Source organism: Antennarius striatus, chromosome 11 (genome assembly GCF_040054535.1).
Source record: "Antennarius striatus isolate MH-2024 chromosome 11, ASM4005453v1, whole genome shotgun sequence".
In the NCBI taxonomy this organism is placed as follows: domain Eukaryota; kingdom Metazoa; phylum Chordata; class Actinopteri; order Lophiiformes; family Antennariidae; genus Antennarius; species Antennarius striatus.
This window is the reverse complement of record NC_090786.1, coordinates 11,957,501-11,984,008: the sequence shown is the minus strand read 5'-3', so window position 1 is coordinate 11,984,008 and position 26,508 is coordinate 11,957,501. Positions and strand designations below refer to the sequence as shown.

Below are 26,508 nucleotides of genomic sequence, written 5' to 3'. Positions count from 1 at the left end.
CTCTGCCTAACAGCAGTGAAGATCAGGACAGAAAATCCTTAAAGTTTTATTTGATGGATGTGAAAAATATACAACTAAGTCCAAAACTTGTTAATTGACAGGAAATTAAGCTAAGATGAGATATGAATAGATCTCAATTATCTCATATCAATAATAATAATGTTAATAATAATAATAATAATAATAATAATAATAATAATAATAATAGATAAAAATCTAAAATAGAAACAGTAATGAACAACAAACTATTTTGATGGTAAACGTCATAAGACGCTTGGCATGTGTCGCAAATTGTTTCCTTAATGAGATGCATGAGGAAAGTCAAGTAAATAAGAAATCAAATAATATTTGTAGATTTGAATACAGCACAGTACTTGTTCGTGTTGTCCCTGTAAAAACAGTGATTAGATAGATGTCGCGTTGATGCTCCAGGGGGCAGCAGAAACACGTGTGGGACTTAAACATCAAATCACACATATCATCCAAGCTCAGATAAAAGTTTTGTCGGCCTTTCTTTACGAGCCTGAATTTACATTCAGTTTTAGACGCTGGCGCTGCTTTGACAAAGGTGTCCGAAATCATAGAGGAAACAGCGCCTCTTTGCGCGTGTAAAATAACAATACGCTTGGTTTTGAATGTATGTACTTCATCCGAATCGCGTTGCTAAGAAAGATAACGATTTCGCGTTTATATCTAATCACATCCTCATGCAAGTAGGATAAAGCCACTGACATACAGCCACTAAAGGGTGAGGTTTTGGCTCGGTTATCGTCAATTTCATTCCCGCCCACTTGGTGCGCATTCGATTGTAAATTCAACGCACACTGCCCGTATTACTACAGGTCTCTAGGGGCGGAGTTAAACCACTGGATTGTCTCGTGGCGGCGAAGCAGCTCCTTCTAGGCTTCTAGGATACCGGAGAGCAACCCTTCCCTCCGCATCACCTCCTACCAAACATTTCTAACGGGACGTCGGTAATTCAATTAAAAACGTAGAACGTTACACTAGAATAAAACTCTGTGTAGTGTAAACGGGGAGAAGTAGGAGCAGAGTTGTACAGGACAGGTCTGCGGGCTCAAAGCGAGAGAGAAAACTTCTGGCTAAGGTGGGTAACCTCTACGGCTCGTCGTTGTTAGCTAGACGTGTGGGCAGGTATAGAAGGGAAGCAACTAACCGTCAGGCTTCAAGAATAGTTGTACTATCAGTGATATAATTAAGTCAAGACTTTACCGAAATGACGTTTTTAAAAAAAAACAAACATACCAGATAAGTCTATCTTGTTGTTATCTGGCAAAATAAGAAAAAAAACATTACTGAGGCGGCAAGTGATGCCGCGTCACAGATGTTTGAATTGTTCGATAGTGCTGTTGCGATCACGACACTGATTACACATAAAGCTGTGTGATTATTACAGTGATGATCTGATTGGAACTTAAATAAGTCCCCCCCCCCCCTCTCATTTTATTCAGCATTTGAGAGAAAACACACCTCTCCAACAGTGGCCTATCCTCCATCCTCCGGCTCCAGTAACACGAGTCAGGTTGGCGGCAGTGCAGATGTCCGCCGCCCCCCATAGATGTTAGCTCCACCTGAGCTCACACCGCTCTGCCTGCCGAAGAGAGAAAAGAAACAGGCAGCACAAAGATGTCTCTGTGGATGATACTGCCTGTTAGTCTCCCAGTTCTGACCATCACTGGCATATGGGTCGTGTAAGTGTTATCTTTTTTTGAGAGTTATAGAATATAAAATTGTTTGTCTGCTATCCTTGTTGTGAGTAGCAATCATCCCTTCAAGTTGTATTTTACAAGAAATTCTTCCTCGCAAACCTTTTTATCAAATGTGAAAGATGCACTAATATATTCACAACCAAATCAAAATGTATCACAAGTTCATAAAAAATTTTTCCGCTTGCTTATACACTGACAATAATAATAATGGTTATTGAGTGCACATAATCATGTACTGATTGATATAAACATATTGTGTTTGAAGATAAAACATTTAATTGTTCTGCTTTTAACTCCTGCAAAGCAACCCTGCATATTTACACTGGATTCCTGGGAGCCATGGCAATTGCATGTAGATTAACTTTCTCCCAGAATGATTTGGGATTACTGCCCCTCTCTAAAAGTCAGATTTGTGTGTATAACATGTCACTTAATTGTCTACAGTTTGGTATTTGAACAATATCTCCTTCTATCATTATTTGGGAGAAGAAGTTCGATTCCCAAGGAGAGAGAGACAGATGGCTTAATTTCCAAGTCATTGTAGTCCTGTTTGGAATAAATGGTACACCTGAGATGTGTTTGGCAGTAGAGTAAGAAGCTTAAACGGATACCAAAGTTGAGAACTTTCATAGCATATGTAACACATCAGTCAGCGTTTGGGAGGATGTCTGCTTCATAGCCCAGTCAAGACCATGTACTTAGGTACGCAGGACTGTGCTGACAACACAGGGTTGAGTTGCTACAGCCCTTTAGTGATGAGGGTAATATGTAGATGAAAACCGTGCAAATGTTGCACATTTCTTTCTTGGATTTGCGTTTGCTTCTCAGATAGAAAGTCAGAAGTGAATGCATATAGTGCTGACTGTCAGTCCCTTTAATACTTTTCCTTCCTTTTACCTTAACAAGCGTGGTTTGTTATGAGAGCACTCATGACTTTTTCCAGGCAGAGGAATACGAATGAGACATGTTGCATAATTCCCTCTTTCACTGTACGTTACTTGCTGGGAGGGAGCTAAATAGGGGGAAATGGAGAGCATAACTCTCACTCCGCATCTGGTGGCAATGGCCAGCAAACAAACCCCTGTGGAACCAGAGGCTTGTACCAAACAAGAGTCTTGGCTTCAGGTCATTTTGGGGATCTTTTGCACTCAAAATAACAGCGTACCCCCACTGTAGTATTTTCCCTTAAGCATGATGCTTACCTGTAAAATATAATGTACAACCACCCACAAGAGCAGCTGTCTCTTGCCTACACTACAACTATTCCTTCTTAGTTTGTGTATCACACCCTTTCCGTGGTTTTCATGGTGTTATTTTTATGCAGCTTTGAGAATTTTCACAGATCATAGCATATTTTCCATGAGAGACTTTCCTTATAGCTTGTTCGACACTAGCTATAAAAGCATGGTCTGTTCCACCTATATACTTTTCACAAGCATGTAATCATGTGTCACAACCACTGCTGCATTTTGATAGAGGTCTAATTATGTCAACAAACCTATCATTACTTAGTCTCCTCCAAACACATTGTAGGTGCTAGTTTAGTGTAGTTCCACATACAAGGAAAGACCCTTTTTATTATAAATGTCCCAGGGCTGCACAGATGCTGTTTTACTCTTAGAATCTGACTAAATGTTAAAAAAAAATGTTACAAGCTCTGAAATTTAACGTAAGCTGTAGTTATTTTTTCCTCTTCGTACATTTTCCGGGTGAGCTTCATTTTCTTCTTTGTTTTGGTGGATATACTGTCAAAGGCTTGTGGCAGCTGCCTCCTACCTGATGACCATATATCACTCACACCATTGGATTTCCTCACTCCATTATGCAAGAGCGTTACTTTTACGGACAACCATCTGTCTTGTTTTACATTCAAATGGTAATTCATGTAGCCTACTCCCAGACAATCCCTTGCCAATCGAGTTTTGCCACCAGCTGTCAGTCAACACATTACTCTGCACATGCAGTTAGAAGATGAAGAAACCATTTTTTTTGTTATAACTATGTCATGTCGTTTGAGTGTCTTTGCGCTTTGGCACACATGGACTGAAACATGTGGAGGTGGCACACAAATAGATGCTCCATGATGTTAATGCGCTTGATTAGGTCAAAAGAATTCAGCAGAGAGGCAGTCGAACAAGTGATAGCAGCATTTTATGTTTGAGGTTTATTTGTCTGAAATCAGCCTTCCAAAAAATATAATAATAGATAATATAATAATTATTAAAAAAAATTATAATAGGCTTTGACTGATGAAGATAGAAGCTTATTGGTGGGTCTGAGTTGGGTGTGTGTGTGTTGTCTGACCCAGCCTTCAGACCCTTCTTTTTCAAGCAATGCCGGATTTTTATACAATTTTATTTAATAATGAATTACCTGTACTTTATTAGAGAACCATGGCATCATCATGCAGTGGTTGAATGTGTTTCTAGTTGTTAAATACTCACTGATGGCAATTTTCCACTAATCAGTGGATGTCTACCAATTTTGATTCAAATTGATAAATTCTTCGAATCTTCTAAAATCCTTGAGATAATTTTATTGGAGGGTTTGATACTGTATTTACAGTGTTGTCAACTCAATTTCTCAATGTATTTGTTAATGGATTAGCAATTTTATGGATATGAAACAATTTCGACCAATGCGAAAGCTCGTAGAATCTCACTTCACTTGGTCACTCCTAGAGAGAACTTCAACATCTTGATTTGTCTTCATTCTACCCCCGACACCCCATATTTAGTTCAACGTTAATACTTCAACGGACGCAATATTTTCCTGCTGCCATCTCTGCAAACTCAGCTCAGTAATATTATTGTTATGTCATATATTCATATTACTGTCCAACAGTCTATTGACTGTTCTGAGACGTTGCTCTCTAATCAGCATTTGTTAGTTTTTGGGGGCATTTTGGTTGCATGTGTGGTCAGATAAATGCAGAGACCCAGAATATATTTCCTGTTTCTTTTACTGTGTGAGGCTCCTGAGACTTGGCACTGTTCGGTCTTGGTGCAAACATTGCACTCAGTCTTCATATTTAGCTGTGCAGCTAGCCATTGTACATATGGACACGGCAGACTCTCTTGAGCTGACATGTTCCTGTCTGGAAAATAGTCCTTAAATCATAAACAACAATATTCATATCTCACTTAATAATCTTGTGTTATAAAGTATCATTTGAAGCCTGTCATTTAACAGTTAAATATTTCCACTGCTCTCTGGTGGACAATCAATGTAATGGTGACACTTTCTCTAAATAGCCTCCTGTACAGCTGGACATTTTTATATTCCTTTATCAGCCAATGTTTAAACTGACACCAATATCTGAAAAATACGTTAATGTTATCTTCCCTAATGCTGAATTCAACTGTGGACACTAAAGACTCACACAGCATCATAGAACCTATTGATTAACTTTTACAGTGTGCTCGCAGACCAGTGTACAGGATCTTCACTCACCTCTAGAGCTGACAGTCTGTGTCGTTTGATCCTCTGGTCATTGACTTTTCAGTGGATGTCAGTGGCCCAACAAAATAAACACCGATGTAGGATTTCAGGAGTTACTAAAGCAGTTTGACACTAAGTGGTCTTTCATCATTGGTCCTCTAAGATCGGGCAAAGTGATAAGAAACATCTTTCAGGTTGAGTTATTTTTTTTTAGTTTGAACATGTAGCTGCAACTCAGCGGTTGGCCGGACTGTTGGGATTTTAGTGTTAGTTTTAATGTAGTCATTGTTGATATTCAATAAATGTGACTTAGACTGCTGACGTACAACATTTTCATCATGAAGTTATAGTGCAGGTCTAGGTGCAGTGTAAAAGAGTTCACTGCAGTACAATATAAAATGATGTGCTGTGGCCAATCATGATATCTGTATTTCAGGTATGTGGTTGCTCTATACAACCAGCATGTCTGCCCAGTGGATAACTGGTAAGTTACATAATCCATCCTGTACGTTGCTTCGTTGTACCTCTTCTGACAGTGAAATATGTGATTTGTATTTTTCCTGGTATGAATTCAGGCTCTACAACCAGTCATGTGAAGAGGAGCTAGTAATGCAGAGCGGGCCAACCTTGTGTTGCACACTAGACAACGTACCTCTCATCAGGTTAGTGAGACTCTCCTCCCTCCTTCAGTCTTTTTATTTCCTTTCTTGTTTTGTTTCTAGTTTGACTGATGAATTGTGAAACAGGAACACTTTCCCATTGTTTCACGAGACCCCTGTTGGTACATTGTAGATTTAAAAAAACATTCTCAAGGAGGCAGTACTCCTGAGTGCGCGCGCGTGCGTGCGTGTGTGTGTGTATTCTGGAAATAACTCGAGGCTGAAATATCCTGCCTGCCACCGTGGCAGTTCAGAGGCTGTGCTTAACTGTGTCAACACACGTACAGAGGAATCGGCTTACATTTGGAAGGAAATCAAGATGCACCAGGACTTTCTGTCCGACTGAAGTTTCAACACCAGAGGCCAGCAGCAGAGTGTAAATACTGCTGTCTGTATAAACAAATGAGTCAAAATGTGTAAAAATACAAAGAAAACAGTTTTCCGAGAAATATTGAGTATCCATCAAAGATCAATTTCAAATTTAAAAAACTTAAAATTTGTAAATATTTTAGATTTTATTTAATAAATTATAATTAAAGTTACCTTAACTAAGGCAGTGCTGCCGTTGTTCTAAGTCTAAACTTCAGAAGTGAAAGTGTAAGAAAAACCAGTTAAAAGACTAACAAATTAAAGAATAGTTTATAACTCATTCAGTTTGAGAAGTAGACTTTGTCCATGTACTAAATCACGTGTGTTACTGCAGTCATCTGTGAAACCCAGACCTTCGTAGGAAGCCAGAGCTCAGGCACAGACAGTCTGTGTTGACTGTCTGCTGCCTTCCCCTAAACAAAAATTTCCCATTCCTAGAGCAGAGGCAGGAGGTAAAATGTCAAGTACTTGAAGATGGGATGTGAGAGTGGAAGGATGGTTCCACCCTCCACCCACTTCCTTAGTGCATGGGTAATAATGCATTTCTATAAACATGCCATATTTCAGAGAGCACAACATGGGAGGGGAATTTGGAGGGCTTTCTATTGTGTGTAGGTAGATTCCCAATATTTCTTCTATTTATTCTTGTTTACTCTCTCTTGCAGTAAATGCGGGACTCTCCCTCCAGAAAGCTGCTTCTTCAGCCTTCTCTGCAGCACAGGGTCGTTCATGGGTAAGACATTGTCTGTACATAAGATGAGCACAAGCACACATTCGTAAGTCGTACAATCACAAATGGGATTCTGTATGACTTAGAAAGTCGCAGTAGCAGGGCTTCAAATGATTTTACAACTGACCTATTAATTTTGTACTTGATGCATCAGTTTGTCCATTAAATGCATGAAAATCTGCATTTCATGAATATTTTCTTTACATATGAGGTTCCGCTGTTCTGATGGAATATCAAGCTGCAGTGAACGTCTTTCATATTTAACCTGTAAATAAATACTCAAAGGGCTGATAAAAAAAACAACCAATGATCCCATAAGGTCCAAGGATTATTATGTCCTAGAAGCAACAGGACCACAATGGATTGAACCGTATAGTTGCTTGAACATGAAATCTGAGCCCTACTTTGAAAATCCAGCAGACTATTTTGGGTAACCCTGCTAACCTGCAAACAGATAAAACATGACCTTTTTGACACAGTTAGAGATACCGGTCTTGTGTAAAATCCACAATAACAACAACCAGGGAAAAACTGTGCATGTGGTTGTTTTAAATTAAATGAAGGGTGAGTTAGGTAGAGCACAAAATTTTGCTTCATTCATTTTATCTTCATGAAGACCCAACGACTCTACAAGTGCTTATCCAAAATACGGGCCAGGGGTTACTCTGAAGCCTATCCCAGCTGGCTCTGAGTGAGAGGTGGGGTACACTCTAATAAGTCACCAGTTTATTGCAGGGCTACACAGAAAGACCGACACCTATGTACACTCACACCTACAGATAATTTCGGAGTGACCAATTCACCCAAGTTGCATATTTAGGAGGTGGGAGGCAGCTGGAGAACATACAAACTGTCCAGAAAGGCCCCAGGTGGAATTGAACAAAGGACGTTTGTGCTGTGCTGCCACAACAATGCCCACTGCTGTCCAAAATTTAACTTCAAAATGGTTTTATAGTAAATCACATACAAAAGCAAGCATATGCACATATAGTCAGGATAGGAAAATATGCATGATTGAAATGGAGGGAACAAGATCTCCTGCTCTGGTTGGCATTTTTGGTGAGTCTCCATGTGCTCTTCCTTTGTAGACTGGTAATTCGCTGTACCCTGGTTGAGTTAATGTTTCCCAGCTGTGGCTCAAACGTGTGTGTGTGTGTGTGTGTGTGTGTGTGTGTGTGTGTGTGTGTGTGTGTGTGTGTGTGTGTGTGTGTGTGTGTGTGTGTGTGTGTGTGTGTGTGTGTCTTTTTGAGTATGTCTTTTTGTAATTTGTCTTCATGCTTTGGGAAGCTGTTTATGGTCTGGTTGAACACTAGAAGGGACATATCCAAGACAGAAACAAATCCATCGTAAGACAATGATTCTTGTTGATTCAAGAAATATCATACAACATCATTAAGCAGCAGGCCTGAAGGTTTCAGTCATCTGCCCAGCAAACATAAATGCAACAACAAAGTAAATGAAATGTGTGCTGTTTGTAGGGCCTTATCTTACACTGGCGTGAAGTGGTACATAGCACAGTGCCATTTATAGTTTCCATACATTTAAGTTTGTGTAAATATTGTGTAAATAACTTATTCATCTATAACTGATGCAAGTCTGATTCCTAAAATAAGAAGTGGCCTGTCACTATTTTTAGCACATTGCTTGAGGCAGCAGAGACCATTATTGATGGTAACATACCGGTAAATAATATTTCCTCTTTTAAGTTGCATTATACTCTGCTGTTTTCTTGAAAATCAAATGACAGCTACCACTACTGTAAAGTGTCCTATATCTTTACGGACACTTCACAATACTGACAGCACCGTTTGTTAGTCAAATTCTGCACCTCTCAGATTTCAGTATCCATAGCATGAATGGTCAAAGAGTTACGGTATTTTTAAGAAGATAGTGGTTTCCCTTTTGCAGGTGACAGCATTCGGTGTTAAAGGGGGACGAATAGTAACTATGCTGTTTGTTCACATGATGTTCCACACTGATCATGGACCACAGGAAATGAAGGACAGAGTTTTATCATTATGAATATTGACAAGTCGCAAACTTCTGTGAGAATATCCTTTGTGCATCTGGCACAGGGTGTCTTGAATCTTGTTCAAGGTAAAATACAATTTCATGATTGTCAAGGCATTCTGGAGAGAAATGTGCTGCCCAGTGTCAGACAGCTTGGTCCCAGTCGCTGGTCGTCCTTTAAACCTGAAACAACTGCAGGAATTTTCTCAAGTGGACTGACCCAAAGTACTATTTGGCAAGCGCAGAAGTTTCAGAGATAGTTACAAAAATTTGTATTGCAGTGGTTGGTTATTTCAGTGACCGTCATGGATTTTTCTTTCATTAACAGTATCCGGGGACCAGACTAACAGCTTGATGTGATGTCAGCTCAGGCAGCTGGCTGACATTTGACTGGACATGTTATTAATGCCATGGCCCTAGAACGTGGACTGGTTGGTCTGTCAGTCTTTTGTGAGCCTTGTGAGAACAGCAGGTTCTGTTAGCATATTCATATGATATTCATTCATATATTTTTCTTATCCATCTTGTTCAACCATGATTTCATTTAGTGTCAAACTCAAGGTGACATCAAACCAGCAACATGTGGTTTTGTAATAATAGCAATAAACATTCTGCTTTCAAGGATTAGTGCCACAAGCACAGAAGGTGCATCCTCTTAATTGTACAGTTTTAGGCACAGTTTGTCTTTGTTTTACAGGACAGTCAACTAAATATCTTTTTGGATAGTGCAGGTTGTTAAAAGTTAACAACCTGCACCTTATAGTCCAACAGGGCAGCCTGTGAAATTGGTAATTGGTTTCTTTGCCTGTTGATTTCTCTTGTTTCATAGCTATGCTACATAGATGCTACATGCTACAGGTTGGATTACATGGAATCAATTAACATATTAATTCATGATAATTTCTTCGGACTCAAGGACAATGTGTATGTTCTTTCTCAGCATACTCCCAATGGGAGAGAATGCATCTTATTAAATGTTTCTTTTAAAGGCTAACATAACAATGTTGGTTAAGAGCATGAAAATACATTTGAGTGCTAAAAATTAAGAAAACTGATTGCTACGAATGTGGTACGATGACATGCTTATGCAGCTTATGTAAACGTATTCCTATTGTTGAGTTATCAGTTTGTCATGACTCTTGAGCGACTGACAACAGATGGAGGTCATGTACTCTTCATTGGGAAAGAAAACTTGATGTTTTAGGAAGCTGTGACCCCTCAGGATGGTATCTTTAAGAATACCCCAGAAACAAACCCGCACAAATATGTTGAGTGCACAACACAAAGGTTAACCATGGATTTGGTAATGGGAAAATATCCTTGCCCTTAACCTTCAGGCAGAGCTGACATCATTTCATGATCAGTGTTGAATGCCAGAGGTCCAGGCTGCTCATTCATACAGATGAAAAACTCATTTAGTGGAAATAGGAAAAATCCCCAGCCAGCCAGTCTGCAGCAGACAGACCAAGACGCCACGATGTAATGAAATAAACTAAAGTTGACTTGCTTGTCCTTTCAGTGTGTTCTTCATGTATAGAATTATATTGCCAAGATTTTAGTGTTGTGGTACAGAGGACAGCTCATGCAAACAAGATGACACCCTCACAGAGTGGGGTTTGAGATCAGACAAGATTCTGATGTACATTTTTCTGAAGGAATATAATGTTATTTATTACATTAACTTCAGCGAGCAACACACAGACCACTCTTTCATTCATTCAGGCATCGTCTTGCAGACAAGTCAATCGTAATCATCTTGTCTTGGTTGTGGGGGTTGCTATAGCCTGTCCCAGCTGACTACAGGCGAGAGGCGGGGGACACCCCAGATGAGACTGCTGTTTCATTTCAGCATTTCAATGATATTTTATGCTGACGTGACCCTTAGGGATACAGATAAAGCTGCATATTCAGGAAGTCTTTTTTAGCTTTGACAGAGGTGTCACTGCCTTTTTAGTTTATCTGTATTGTATTATTCCTTTTAGTTAAATAATTAAATTTACTTATGTGTTATTGTGTTGTACTGTATTATATTGTATTACCATGATGCACCCTTATGTTAAACAAAATGCCACAACATAAAATTAGTGAAAGATTAGTGGCCACAGTTTGGCCACCAGATTGTCATCATCATCATCATCATCATGAATAAAAAACTGATGAAGACAAAGCTTTTAAGTTGTTCTCTGTCACCATAATTTCCATTTTTGCTCCTGTGGTTCTGTAGAACTATCTTAAAGCTTGCCTCTTACACAGAGAAGTCAACAGAGTTAACAGATGAGTGCGTAAGACAATGTGTGGGTTTAAGTTCAAGACACCAGGGGCTCCTTGCCCCTTCCACTTGTCTCAACCTCCTCATTTCTGCCCCACTTTCAGCGAGCCTCGCCATCGTTCGTCAGGCGCTAGCTATGGGGGGCAAACAAAGAAACCAAGCCTCCCGATGCACCAACAATAACCCCAGTCACAGTCCATTAGTGCCCCAGCCGTCACCTGTCTCATGTGCTGTATTTATTTTACCCCAACCTTCAGACTTAGACACCCCTACCATCCTTGTATCCCACTTTCCCGCAATTTCTTTCTTCTCATATTCCCACTTATTAGGCAGAGAAATCAACTTGTGTTGTACTTAAGTAGCTTCCAGAGTGTTCTTGTGTATTTTGTCTAACTGATATATAAAATAAACACATTAAACAATGAAACAACAGTTGGTAATGTTATTTTTCCAAGGTTTTTCCTCCTTCATGAATAACGTTGTTCCCTGCCTCTGTGTTTCTTCATGTCTCTCTGTAGTTATGGTGATTGTGCTGTTCCGTTATGCCCATGTCATTGAAAAGCACCAAAACTGTGTCCTAAATACGGCGAGTCTGTCCACAGGCTGGATCTGTGCTGCTGGACTCATCATGGTCGGAAACTTCCAGGTACGTTGATCCAGATTAGCTGTCCACGAAAAGCTGATAAAATGCAAAACCAGAAGTTATAAAACACATTGACAAAGACAAAGAAGACAAAGTTAACGTGCTAAGACTTGACACGGTGAAAAGAAATTCTTATTATGATGAAATAAATCCATTATTCATAGTCTTTTGTAATTGATTGATTGATTGATGGTGATAGATTGGTTGGATGATAATGATGAGTGTTTTATTAAAACTTTTCACCAAAAATCCCTCAAGTGTTGTAGATGTGAGACCTTAACACAGCTATTGCTACAGCATCTCCATGTTTCTCTGTGACATTCTGGCTCATGATCACAGCCCTTTTTAAACATTTTTCTTTTAATCTTTCCCCAAAGAGTCTTCTTGTATTTCAGGTTTGTGGGTCTGTCTTACCCTCTGGTAGTTTAGGTTAAAACCTTTGGAGCAGTGAGGAAACTCAATCTGAATTCATTCCCTGTAGATATTTGCAGTTTCTACAAGTTTAAATATTTGTGACCCTGGCTGACATTGCTGCGTGTGTGTACATGGGTGTATGCGTGTGCATGCACTCATTCATTCAGAATGAGTGCAAGGGAGTTTCTATAAAAAACCAAGACTCGAGATAAAATTCCAACCTTGCAGTCCTGGTTTAGTCCTCCAATTTTTCGAAGACTCCTGAAACACTATTAGTCGGCACGTTATCATCTTGAACCTTCTATTTGTGATACCAATTCTAAAATATGAACAAGGAGCAAATGATTAGTCTTTGAATAACAGCATTTTTCATTCAAATTGTTTAAAGATGTTTCCTTTGTTTGCTTATAATTCCCTGGTTTTAGATGTTCAGGTTCAGAACACAGACTACAACGACTGCCATCCTTCATATCTATTTATCCATGTGACATTTCATTTATTATTCACCATGTTGTTTGCCCTTGAAACATGAGTGGGGTGAGGATGACTGTGGGACTGTGCTGGATCTGTTTGTCAGGTGTGTTAGGAGATAGCGTTACATTTTCATCTGTTAATTACTGACAGTCACTGTGTGATAAAGAAGAGTTGTAGACATGTGTGTGTGTGTGTGTGTGTGTGTGTGTGTGTGTGTGTGTGTGTGTGTGTGTGTGTGAAACTGGTGTCTAATGGCAGTTTGTCTGCTAATGCAACGATGTCCTCTTGCTTTTTCTCCTTGACCTTAGTTACAAGGACTAGGAAGAATTTTATGTTTTGAACTGTGTGTGTGTGTGTGGGGGGTGACTCATCTCTACAGGCCATGCATGGAGAACAGCCGGGCAGGCAGTGTGTGCAGCAAAGGCCCCAACTGTAATCGATTACAGACAAGAGCTTGGAGGCTCAGGTGCAGATTTGCATCGCTTATATTCTTGTGAGGTGGAAATAGAGAGACTGGATCATTTCTGGTAAACAAATTGTTAGGGTCATGTGACAAAATAGAGTTTCTGCTGCAAAGTGAAGCTCAGACCCTCATTTACAGGCTCAAAAACGCTCTGTAGTAGTTGGGCAAAACGGAAACCCAAATCTGATGACCATAGAATATGAAAGTGCTCGAGGGTGCTTGGCAACACGCTCGATGGTTAAACTGCTTTAGTTTATGCCTGCAGTTTATAGAAGGCTGTGGTAGGTAAACTGAGGTGTAGCTGCCGGGGCTTTTCCTGTCAGATGATCTGATGGATGGGGCAGAAAAGCACATAAATAGATGAGCACATCACTGCCACACATAAGTCTATGTCTGTGATCCAGCTTGAGTGACAATACCACACGTTCCGTTATAGTTGGCCACTGTCAGTGAGGCTTTGTTGGTTGTTTTTCTAAATGCTTTAAGCCCATATCAATCATTCTTGGAAAAAATGTGTGTAATTGTGCACCGTCATGAAAACTTCATCTTCTTAAATGCCCTTGAAAGAATGTCCCAAATTAAATTGTAATAGCTTTTTTTTTTTAAAATACATTTTCAAAAAGTTTTGTTAAAATTTGATTTGCTAGACCAAAATCTATACTATTTTTGAAATTATATCCCATAATCCCAGCAAATTTTTAATTATTGTGTCTGTAAATGAGGGGAAGTCAATTGAGTTTAACTTGAAGTTGTTTGTTTCAGTTTCTAGAAAGTGGAAGCTGAAGCTCAAAGGAAGTTGGTTGTCATTCAGGCTCATTCCTACACCTCTGAACACTTGTAACAGCCTTAATCGCTGTAACACACACGGCAAAATGTATTTGTGTTATTGAATACACACTTGCACTCCCTGCACACACAAGCTCTGCTGATTTCTTTGTTGCACTGTGTGAACACCATTACTATTCATTTATGCAGGGAGCTTCTGCTCAGTGTCAGCATGCAGGAACGGATTTTCCAGGTTGATATTGCTTAGTCATCAAACTACTTGTCGTGCTGGGGCAAACACTGCAGAAGATCAAGTCAAAGACCTTCAGCAGTGACAGTAAAGGGGAAACAAGCATCGATCTAACAACCTTTAGAACCTATGACGAGCAGGGACACATTCTAGTGATTCTTCTCACCATTCACCACTTTCACCCTCATTATTGTTTTAACACACACCTGTAACGACTTATAAATAAGTCAGATTACAAACAGCCTCTCAGAACTAACTGTGTCTGTAGGTTTAAGACTACATGTAGTTGTTGTTAAGACATGCTTGTATATGTTTTCTTTACTGGGCAACGACTTGGCAGAATGATAGCACTCAGACTGTCACCATGAAAGTTTGACAGTAGGTACAGTAGATGGAGAGTTAATGCAGAAGTACAAATGATGTTACAAAGGAAGAAAACAAAATTAAATATAGCATTACTGTCAGATGTTCTTGAAGAAGAACCCATGACTATTGTTCATTTCTTTGATTTGGTTTGATTCCTCTCCCATTTTCAGTCGTAGCTCTGGACACGCTGTAAGAAAAGGCTCATACTGCTGTGTGTGTGCTTTTCTTATTGCATTATCTGCAAATTCTATTTTGTCACTGACAGATTAACCCAGTGCAGAAAAATGTCCAGCATGCACTAGCTAGGTCAGTGGACAAACTTCTGTGCTGTTACCCTGATGATCTCTGAAAACACACAAGGCTTTAGCATTTAGCGTTAGCCAAGAAAAGCAATTGTTTGTCATAAATTACTTCTTGGAGAAGCTTAATGCTTCAAAGAATCTTTTCTCTGTATCAGTGAATCTGAAGATTGTGTGTGTTTGTGTGTGTGTGTGTGTGTGTGTGTGTGTGTGTGTGTGTGTGTGCGTGCGTGCGTGCGTGTGTGTGTGTGAGTGTGTCCTGCAGTGGGAGCTGTTGTCACATGCTTTTGTGTAGCTCTTTTGAGTATTGTTTCTTACTGTTCTTGTGACCAGCAGAGAAAAGAAGGCGTTGCGTTGTGTTTCTCTCTGTAGCCATCACAACACGTCACCCACTTTATTCCTCTTTGACTCCTTATTGAAAGACGCCTGAAAGACTTCTAACTATTCGCTGCACAGCAATGAACGATCTGAGCCAGAGGCTTCAAGCGGGAGCCATGTCCTCCTCCCTCCTGGTGCTTCTGTCCACTGTTAAACTGCTGATTTTCATTAGTATTTCTTTGACCTCCTGCCTCCTTTCTTCACATCCTAGGTGGATAATGCCAAAGTTCTCCACTATGTCGGAGCAGGCATCGCCTTCCCCACCAGTATGCTGTTTGTGTGCCTGCAGTCAGCGCTGACTTACCAACTGGCCAAAACCCAGGCGGAGTATAATGTGGCCCACCTCCGGCTCGGCATGAGCCTGCTGGCCTTGGCCACCTTGGTGCTCAGTATCCTCTACGGTCACAGGCAGATGGCACCTGTCAAGGCTGTCAGGTCTTTAGGGTAGACTGCAGCACTGACCTGAATAAGGACAGAGACGTCCCTCAGTTTTTTCACAGAAACCCTCCAGTAATTAATGTTACATCCTTCATTTTTATGGTAAGGGTCTTTATTTCTGCATGACAATAAAATCAAATCCTCATGGAGTAAGATATGTTTCACCTGATGGTTACTACAATGAAAACTCCAATAGATATGATTTAAATTAAGTTTTGAGAAATAGACTTTTCAACTCATGTTTATAATAAATATAAAGCACCTCTAAAACACATTGAAAACTGTTATTTCTCTGTTGAATTTGGTGTTAAAACAACAACATGAAGTTTCCAACCTGTTTCTTGTCAATGCCAGCAGTTAACTGGTGCTATGTCTCTTTGATTTTGTCTTGATATGCTTTCACACTGGTTTCTTGTTGCTGTCCTTAACCGTGTTTTCAGGCGGTGTGTTTTTCTACCAGGAGAGCTTCGTCCTGCAGCATGCATCAGCCATCCTTGAATGGGTGTTCTGTGTTAATATTATGCTGTTTTATGGGACCTTTGCCTTTGAGTTTGCTGGCATGTCAAGAGATACCATGTCAGTGCTGGCCAGAGGTGGGGCTTTGGGATCCGTTGGGAGAGAACACAAGGTGGATGCACTGGGTCCACTGGGAGGGCCCAGCTCACACTCACAGCCGCATCCGAACCAACCTGAGAACATGTCCATATTATAGCCTGACAGCTCACCTTGATGCTACACAGTAGACTTGTTTATTGAGTTCAAAGTCTGGGTGTAGAATGAGTTTAATTATTAATTTCCACTGTGCAGTCGCTGTTCACAGCAGAGTGGATTATACGAGTTCAGCTCCAGGAGTCAGGATCTACTGTCACAGTGGAGAGCCCTGCTGCTGTTGGACGTTCATCAAAGCTTGGTGTGTTGAAAGATCTTGTTTGCATTTTGCACATTGTGTAATTGTGAAGCCAAAGAGCCGCACCTGACATCAGTGACCAGCAGATGAAGAAAATGTACCGACCCTCTGGCATCCTGTAACCTGTAAGTTAAGGTGATGCTTTTGATGCTCGTAATTGGGGGGGGGGGTGGCTGCTGGGCAGCCTGGTGGACAGAGGCCAGCAGGGAGAGGATGATGTAAATGTTACAGAGGGAACACGACCAGACCTGAGTTGGGCTTTCCAACAGTGGATGAGTGCTACTAATCAAACATGTTGGTGTAGGTCACCCAGGTCGAGGTAACCAATCTGAAACAACGTCCACTTGAAAGTTGTTGTTTTTTTCTGTTTTGCTCCTCTTGGGTTATCAATTTTTTAAAAAGTCTGAACGTTTTCATCAATCCTGGAGAACACAGCAGCGATCTGCATTTTGCAATTGATAACTTTGCGTGAAGCAATACTTTTGACATGCCAAAGAATCCTTAATTGTGCATAATATCCTAAGAATGAATAACTTATTTTCCAGAAATTTGTGCCAGACTGTTGCTGGTTACTCAGTCTGTAAGCTAACTGGAAGAAGGTCATAGAAGTTGACCAATAAATTCTTCGGGCATTCATTAGAATAATAACGTTGCTCTGTGTTTTGCTGGATATGAGAGCAGGCAGACGTTAGCTGTAAAGTCCTTCATCATGGTCATCAGTTACATGTTTAAATACACACCACATGCACAATCCTAACACTCAAGTATCTACGGGACCCACAGCCCGTCAGTCGGCGTGTGGAGGCTCTTGGTGTTGTGCCATGTCATTATTTTACTGCATACAGAACATAAATTAGACCTGGTGCGTCATAAATTCAAGCTTTGATGAAAAAGGTTTCCTTCTGCCTCTCTTGAGGGATCAATACACTTAATAAAAACAAATCCTCCAGCAGAATTTGAATCATCTTCCACTCTGCCGAGATTATGAAAAGAGGGATGATGCAGTGTCCAGAGGGTTGAACGTGAACCAGCTAATTCAAGCCAGAGCTCAGATTATTGGGTTTGCTGAGGACATGCTGCACGTGTTTTCAGCTCTTCAGAACTGAGGTTTACATCACATAACCCCCCACGAGCAGGAGCAGAACATTCTGTTAATCATTCACCTATTTCCATTTTTAACATCAGAAACTCAGTTTTTCATTGTGTCTGACTTGCAAGGTGGAACAAACTGAAAATAAGAAACTGAGATGCACTGCCCTGCCTCTATCTCGCTGTAGAACTGCATATGCCAAATATCAGCTCCCCTTTGGTAACAGTGCTAAAACACTGATCTTTATGTCTAATTGCAATTATCACATGTGATGAGTGAATGAAGATAAGAAGTCAGTGCTGGGCTGGACTGCTGATGGCGAAGGAGCAGAATTGACTGCAGTCAATTAATTTACATGGAAAGTCTCTGTGAATATCTACTTGATATCTATCATGTTCTGTCCCAGTTCTAACCCTAACCCTCTGCAGATATTCAAACATGGATTGTAATCATTGACATTCTGTGTTGTAACAGAATTCCCGTTTATATTCTAGCACTTCAGTGTAATATTAAACGTTCCTGTCTCTCTGGTGAAATACCAGAAGGAGACTCAGTTTACTGTAGTGCCAGTCCTATATCTTACCTCATATCACTAATTGTGCCAGTATTTTATGTGTAAAAGTTTTAGTCGATATTCCTCCAACCCAGTAGTCTGTTACAGGGAGAGTTAATTGTTGCTTCCCTCTAGTGGTCACACTGTGTATTACACAAGTTTTGTTTTGCCTCTCATCTCACACATTCTACTTTTTGCATCCAGTGCTAAGAATATTTAACAGTATTAGCATTTTCTCCAAATTTGCTAATTTTACTTAAGGTGCTCCAGGATTTTCATTTTAGTTGTTCGACCTGGAAAGATTTTATGCATTTTAACGCTAAACCAAATAATAATGCTGCTCATGGTTCTTTAGCAGTTACACATTGTTCAAGTTTAAAGGTTGCTTTTATACAAATTACTACTCTGTAATGCCCCGGTTGTCCCAGTAAAAACACAACAAGAAATGCTTTTCAGTATTTCAGCCTCCCTCTTGTCACTCGACTCTTGGTCCTGTTGTTCTCGTTTACTGATCTGTATGATATTTGCACTCAGGAAAATGTTTTTACACCAGCAACATTTGATTCAAAGCAGAATGGACTGTTTATTCATCCTCCTGTCAGTTACAATTTAATGGGGATTTTTTTTAATGTTCAACAAATCTGTCATGTTTATTCATTCTTTATATATGTATATGTAGTGTAGTTGCAACTGCTTTATCACAGAGCAACATTGATTTTTAGCCATAATACAGTTGAATTTTTTCATTCGTCCAAACCTTAAACATTTCTGTATATTTAGCGTTTGAATATTTTCACGCTGCTCAAAATAAATTTGTTAAATACATGCAGAAAACGTTTATTCAGAATGTAATGTCTGTGGCCATCCGACGTGTAAAATGAACCTCTCAATAATCAGTCGCTCATGACCAAACTTTATGCAAAACGCTCCCAATGTGCCTTATTTTAATCATGAAAACCAGAGAGTTTAAAGATGTAAACTCTCTGATAATGAAAAGACATGATTGTATTCAGTATATACACGTATGCCTTAATGTTCAACAAATAAAAACTTTCAAATAAATGAAAACAATGATCATTGAGTGTCATCGTTTGCATCAACTTCATCACATAACCTAATTCCAAAAAAACCCCATCAAACTTGATATATTTCATTCATTTTATTGTTCAATTATTTACATTGTCCAGTGTCTCTGCCAACAGTCGACAGACAGACACAGGTCACAACATTCAATAGAAGAAAAGGCTCTCTTACAAAAAAACATGGATTCTTGCGGAGGAACGTGTTATCACGATCACCACAAAGTCCTACACTTCTGCTTTAAAATGAGTAGAAATCACATTCCCTCACTCCCATTAGAAGTATTTAGACAATAAAGAATCATATAGTTCATGATTAGCAGTAGTAGAAGCTGACAAGGTTTTGTAAATGCCCTGTAAGAAATAATTCAGTGAGTACTCCCTAAGTTTTTCTCCTGAATTCAAAAAGAAGAATGCTGATCTTCAAGAAAGAGGAGCAGTGGAATTACAAACCAGTCCAAGAGGTTTTGAGTAAGAAATGAGCCTATTTTTTAGTGAAGGAAATAGTGTGTATTCTGTCAGATACGAAGCTGAATTAGACCTAAACGGTGCTTGATGCTTTAGTCTAACAGACTTGCAGCTTTGTAATCTACTGCAAAGAGAAAGGAAGAGATGGATTGAAAATCAAACCAGAATTAAGACATGAGATATCTGCTGTGAATCACAGCAACCATAAGGCTCAGCAGCAGACCTCCAGGTAAAAAACAAAGTAAATGTGAAAACATGAGACTTTATGGCTATTGTACTGTACATGTGGTTGATTGTAACATGTTGAGCGCTGTCCCCACATTTCATTGACCAGTCTGCTTGTACAGATTGTAACAGTGCAAACAGCTTCCTGTAGCACACATTACAAAATAAGAATTCGTAAAGAAATTTTCTCATCATAAGAAAAGCCAAACTTTGGGTTGGACAATTATTCCACTGACGTTGTCGTGAAAGTACCTGATGAAATACTGTCATCATTACGTATTTCTTTAAGAAAGCGAAGCACGACGGTTGATACTAGACATCATACTGGTCACATGAAGGACAGCTCTGAGGTAAAACACTGCTTCCAGGGTGGTAGAAGTATTCCTTTAATTTACATTAATGTGCAACTAGTGATTGTATGTAAATTTCAAAATGTTATGGCCTACAAAAGAATGGGGTAAAATAATTGGATTTGTCCTCTGCAGTGTCCCATTACATGTCCATCAGCTACAAACACTGCACAGAATCACCTCTTCACAGATGACTTATCCCTAACTTTGGCATTAACTCTTCCTATTAAAAGTATGTCCTGTCAGTTGATGGAGCTGGCAGTGGTAGCACACAAAGAGGCGTCTTTTACAGCCTCCAGGTGAGCCAATCAGGACAGATAGGTGTCGGGTTTAGTAGACCAGTTTTTTGGGCACCTCCCAAGTAAACTCTGACCTGCCGAAGTGGCCGTAAGAAGCTGTCTTCTGGTAGATTGGTCTCTTCAGGTTCAGCTCCCTGGAGACGATACAGAAGAAATGGTGGGAACAACATTTGTACTCCTTGAAAAGAACAATCTGTCTGGTTCTTTCTTTGGATTAAACTCAGTTTCTTGCATAATGTGTCATAGTCTGTTCAAAGCCCTGATGCTCATAATAATGTGGTCTTGAAGTACCAAGATTCAGGATTGTTTTATTTGTGAAACATTTATTAAAATTATATCTTTACCAGAAGCTCCTCATTTTGATGCTGGCAACACCCCTTCAATATTTCCCCTCTAACTCATTACCAGCTACCTTCTCTTTCAGATATTTCCATAATATTCAGACTTTTTTTCTTAGAAAATTCAGACTTTATTCTTAAAAGTGACCAATTGCATCCGGGTGGCAATAATAATTTTTTTTGATGGAACCATTTTCCCCATTATTGCAAATGCTCAACTTATGCCTTGAGAATAATTAGCAAGGAGCTATAATGGGCTGAAATTCATCACAGTTTACTATGTTTACCTGACGATAACTCCTGGCCGCAGGTCAAAGTTCTTGTTGACAATCTGAAGAAGCTCTGACTCCGATTTCTTGGAGGAACCATAGGTGAACAAAGAAATGGACAGAGGCTGGGCCACTCCAATAGCATAGGACACCTGTCACACATACAGACAGCGGGATAGAAATGTCAAACACCATTCTACAAATGTGTCACTCCTAGTTTATGTTTGGATGAAGAGAATGAACACTCACCTGAACCAGAACTCTCCTGCACAGTTTTGCCTTCACCAGAGACTTGGCCACCCAGCGAGCAGCATAGGCAGCGGAGCGGTCCACCTTGGAGAAGTCTTTTCCGGAGAAAGCTCCACCACCATGAGCTCCCCACCCTCCGTACGTGTCTACAATGATTTTCCTGCCAGTCACACCAGCATCACCCTGTATAGTTAAACAGAAATACTAACATAAGCAAATGTGACTTTTTGACCAAAAGTGTGCGGACACTGGCGATACATCTGGTGTGTACCCCACCTCTCACTTCAGCATAACCCGTGAACCACAAAAGCGGACAAGCGGGTGAAGAAGAGATGATTATGATCATCAAGTGGATGGATGGGTGGATGGTTGGATGGATGAACTTTGAATGTGTTTGGAAATGAAACAAGTTTGCGTTTGTGTTAACGGTCACCTGGGGTCCCCCGATCACGAAGCGTCCACTGGGCTGGAGGTGATAAATAGTGTTGTCGTCCAAATACTTTGCAGGAACCACGGTGTTGATCACCTGACAGAATGCAGGCAACATTAAAATAAATAAAATCTTAATCTTCCCAGTGTAATACCAGGAAGAGCCACTGGGTGCTTTCGTGAGGCTCTACCTTCTCCTTGAGGACTTTCTTCTGCTCCTCCAGGGAGATGTAGTCATCGTGCTGCACAGAGATCACAATGGTGTGAACTCTTTTGGGAATGACGGCTCCATCCCTCTGGTCATAATGTACTGTCACCTGTGGGACAAAGACGAAACACAAGATGGACCACATTGTTGATTTAGTTGGAAATAGTTATTTAATACACAGTTTTTGCTTTGTTTGTCATTTAATGAAATTTTCTGTTTTTCAATTTCAGCGCAGGATTATCTATATTTGTCCCACAAAAGTTTAAAGTAAAATAAATCAGAAATAGCCTGTGGTTTCTAAAGTTAAAGATGCCAATTTCTGGTGCTGTGACCAGACAGTTACTTTAATTTATTAAAACATAACTGGCATAGCCTAATTGTTTTGTTCAATCAGGACTTAAACTGAAGCTCTATGTTTGAAATCGACGATGTTCATTTGACCTGGAACTCAAAGTTATTTGACGTGTCATGCAGTCAGCCTCAAACTGCCTCTAAATGTATAGAAAGGCCTGTTATATCTACACAAACAGCATTATGTTGAATAATTGTAGTCATAACTACAGATCTACTTCATCTTCTGGCACCAAAATAAATCTCTTGGACGGTATCAAGGGTGGAAACAATACCCTAAATTATCAAGACTTCTGAGGCATTAGAGTCATATTGAAATAAGAAAACCTCACCTGTGTTTTAGAGTCAGGACGCAGCCAGGGGATGGTTCCATTGCGTCTGAGTTCAGCCATCTTTGAGTTGAGTTTGTGGGCTAAGACGATGGTGAGCGGCATGCACTCCTCCGTCTCATCTGTAGCATAGCCGAACATCAGGCCCTGCAGAACAGTGAGAGTACAACACAAGCAGGAACCGTACAATAATTAGTGAATGTAGTAAGAAATGTGTTTACTTGACTGCAATTAGGAACAGTTTTAAGAAAGCTGTGTCTAAGGTTCTTCATGCTATGACTACAACACATTTGTTTGGAACCATTATATAAGAACATCTGCCTCTCTAGTTTGGGAATGTTGCCACATTTCACAAATCTTTGAGTCAGAATCCAGACTAGATCATCTGATGAGGCACAATGACCACTGTAACAGTCAAGTAAATATTATATAACGAACCCCCCCAACAAATAGAAAATTAGTTTTTCCATTTTTCCCTAAACCTGACAACCAACCCTAATTCTAACCCTAAACCTGAACTGCAACCCCTAGCCTTAACCCTAACTGTAACCCGTAACTGTAACCCCAAAACCTAACACGTAACTCTAACCCCAATCCTAACTCTAATCCCAATCCCTAACCCCTAATCCTAACTGTAACCCATAACTGCAATCCCAAATCCTAACCCCTAACCCTAAACCCAACCCTAACTCCTAATTCTAACCCTAATCCTAAACCTGAACTGTAACTCTAACCAATAACTCTAAACCCAAACCCTAAACCCTTATCCCCCACTGTAATTCCTAACCCTAATTTTAACCTTAAACCCCAAGGTTAGGGATTACAATGGTAACTGTGATCCCTAAATATAACTCTAACCCCAAACCCTAACCCTAGCCCCTAACTCTAACTTTAACTGGAACTCCAAATCCTTTCGCTAACCCCCATTCTAACCCTTAAATCCAGCGCATAACCCTAACTCTAACCCTAACCCTTCCCATATCAAATCATTGGGTCAGTCAGACTCAGTGATTCCGCTAGAAAGATTCGCTGTTGGATTTGAAACCATCTGATTTTCTGTCCCTTTATCTGTTCTCTACACCTGAGTCAACATGTGCCAAAAGACACATGGTCCTGTTGCAACAGCCCCACCTGGTCTCCCGCTCCAATGTCCTCCTCCTTTCTGTCAATATGAACCCCCTGAGCGATGTCTGGACTCTGCTGCTCCAGAGCCACCAGCACGTTACAAGTCTTGTAGTCAAAACCTTTAGAAGCAAAGTGATAAAGAGAAAGGAGACAGGTTAAACACAGAACACATATTACTACATATCTGCTTATTCCACCAACTGTCTCACCTTTGTCAGAGTTGTCGTAGCCGATCTGTTTGATGGCATCCCTCACTACCTTCTGATAGTCCACGTTGGCCCGAGACGTGATCTCTCCGCAGAGCAAGACCATTCCAGTCTTACACACAGTCTCTGTCAAGACAACCCACAACATTTCCACTTGCACTGCTTTTCAGTATCTGCAGATCTTTCTACTTTCCGTCTGCGATCAATTTGGCAACAACATGCAGGCCTTGAATGTAATTTTTCAGATAATTTCTATTCAAATGTCCTGATCTTCTCTTAACTCTTTCAGAGCATTGTTGTTCTACTGACATATTTCCAGGTGGGGGTTTTCCATTGGGGTTTTGCTTAATCTCTTAATGCTCAATCAGTGAAAGAAAAGACTAGGTTTAAATTGTTGTTTTTCCTCTGTTGCAGATACTGCATTTTTGGCTTGTGAAGCAGAATTATGAAATAGTGTTTAATGCTGATCACAGTTTCTTTATAAGTGACCATGTTGCACCTTAACCTAGGAAAACTTCAACTGAGTTAATTCTTTTCTTTGACTAAGTAAATTATTTTTAACTTCATGATGGTTAATATGTGAAGAGAATTTCCAGCACATAGCAGGCTGACCCTCAGGTGGACTTTGGCAGCTTTAGTGCAAAATTGCACTTTGGCTTTGTCGAACTGCAGTAAAACGATAAGGTCATACATTTATAAGATGATCTGTGGGAGGAACATTGATTTGTTTTTGTTTTTTTGTTTGTTTAAAGTCATATATTTAACTTTTTTGGATTTTATTTGTGGCTGCTGATACAGGACTCATTAAACTCTGAGATAACTACACAATTTTTCGCATGTAACAGCATTTGACATCCTTTATGATGAAGAGCCAGTGAAGAGAGAGAAGAACCGACAACTTTAAAGAAAAAGAAATCTGCATAATATCCTTTTTTTATGCTGGTCTTCTCTTTTTTATTGTTGTATTTATCTGCCACACCTTAAAGTCAGTCCGTGATAATATTGTTTGACATTAAACTGGCCGTGGAGTAAAAAAGTTTGGGGACCACTGCAGTAACAGACTGAGGAGAGGACACAGCCGTTTTGATTGAGGCTAAAATGTCTATTTGAAAAACTGCAGATACTGCAATTAAACTTTGTAGGGCAGTGTCAAAAAGACTCTTCCGTTAATGGGCACATAAGATCATTCTGACTTGAATCTCTGTTTCTACGTGTCTCTCTGTCTGACTCCATAATATTAAAGACGTTGTTTCGTCTTCAAGAAGATGAATGAATAAAGTCAACCTCGGTTATATTTACGCACCACAGGCCACTTTAGCATCTGGATCCTGGCTCAGATGAGCATCCAGGACAGCATCACTGATCTGGTCACAAATCTTGTCTGTGGAGAAGCATTAAAAAATTAGACTGTGTAATTCAAATTTGTAAATGCACTGAGATTTCAAGGTTTCCTGATATGAGACATCTATAGGCTGAGGCAGTGTTTCAGGGACAAAAATACAACAAAGAATCGATAAGAATAGGAGCTAAGAGAAGTACACAAACATTTAAATGGAAGGTTCATCGGTTTCACATCGAATGAGTGTTAGGATGAGACTTTAGATTATTTGAGTAGGAGCAGACTAATGCCACACAAAGTCATGAATTACAAATTCATGAATCGCACAAATTCATGAATCTCTCCCAACTAAATTTTGCATCTGGTTGCATTGCCTCAATGTGATGTGGAGCGTTACTATCAGTGCTGCATGTTTTCATTTCGGCGGCTGGATTTCTCCTCTGCAGGTGTGGCAGTCTTGTCCTGTGACAGGTTGGATCACGATAGAAAAAAATAGCCAATATCTTTGAGAAGAGCCTTGACCTCTGGATGGCTTATCAAATCGAAAGGTCTGTACTGTACTCTTCTTATCGTGTAAAATTTCATATCATGTCAATGTTATCATTACATTTGGTTTGTTGGCTTGGCTTATTTAATGGTAAACAGACCTACTACAGAACACAGTGACACATGGATACATTACAGACATGTGCTTGTATGTAATCAATGTGCTGTCTGTGTTGTACACAGCAGTGCTAAAGCATGGAAGAGGAGGTGTCAAGAGTTCCTGTATTCATTGGCTACTAGGTCTTTTCTTTCATATTTATGTATCACCTTCTGTTCATGAATGTAAGTTTCCTATCTGTAAGAAATAGATATTATCAAATGAGTGATATGTAATTTCTGTATATGATTAGAGCAGCAAATAAATACACCTGTCGAGAAAATGTTTTCCAACACGTATTTACAGTTGGAGTTCACAATGGTCATGTCTTTATTAGTCAAACAGTACAACTGCTT

At 39.9% G+C, this 26,508-nt stretch overlaps 2 protein-coding genes across 2 annotated transcripts in view; one reads left to right on the top strand and one right to left on the bottom strand.

The window, feature by feature from the left end:
* Positions 1-888: 888 nt before the first annotated feature.
* On the top strand, positions 889-19,252 carry zgc:154058 (Transmembrane protein 150A-like). The gene is made up of 8 exons (XM_068327553.1): positions 889-1,105; positions 1,470-1,709; positions 5,605-5,652; positions 5,744-5,830; positions 6,862-6,929; positions 11,724-11,851; positions 15,469-15,646; positions 16,136-19,252. Exons 2-8 carry the CDS (start codon positions 1,645-1,647, stop codon positions 16,405-16,407), a joined length of 846 nt encoding a protein of 281 aa, XP_068183654.1. The 5' UTR covers positions 889-1,105; positions 1,470-1,644; the 3' UTR covers positions 16,408-19,252.
* Positions 19,253-19,389: 137 nt separating this feature from the next.
* Positions 19,390-26,508, bottom strand: part of mat1a (methionine adenosyltransferase 1A) — an 8,419-nt gene continuing 1,300 nt past the window's right edge. The window contains exons 2-10 of the mRNA XM_068327552.1: positions 25,474-25,551; positions 24,174-24,296; positions 23,971-24,083; positions 22,843-22,986; positions 22,143-22,268; positions 21,956-22,048; positions 21,523-21,705; positions 21,292-21,425; positions 19,390-20,800 (exon numbers count right to left, since the gene is read on the bottom strand). Coding sequence (XP_068183653.1) covers positions 20,698-20,800; positions 21,292-21,425; positions 21,523-21,705; positions 21,956-22,048; positions 22,143-22,268; positions 22,843-22,986; positions 23,971-24,083; positions 24,174-24,296; positions 25,474-25,551 — 1,097 coding nt within the window. The 3' untranslated portion in view covers positions 19,390-20,697. The remainder of the gene's footprint in view (positions 20,801-21,291; positions 21,426-21,522; positions 21,706-21,955; positions 22,049-22,142; positions 22,269-22,842; positions 22,987-23,970; positions 24,084-24,173; positions 24,297-25,473; positions 25,552-26,508) is intronic.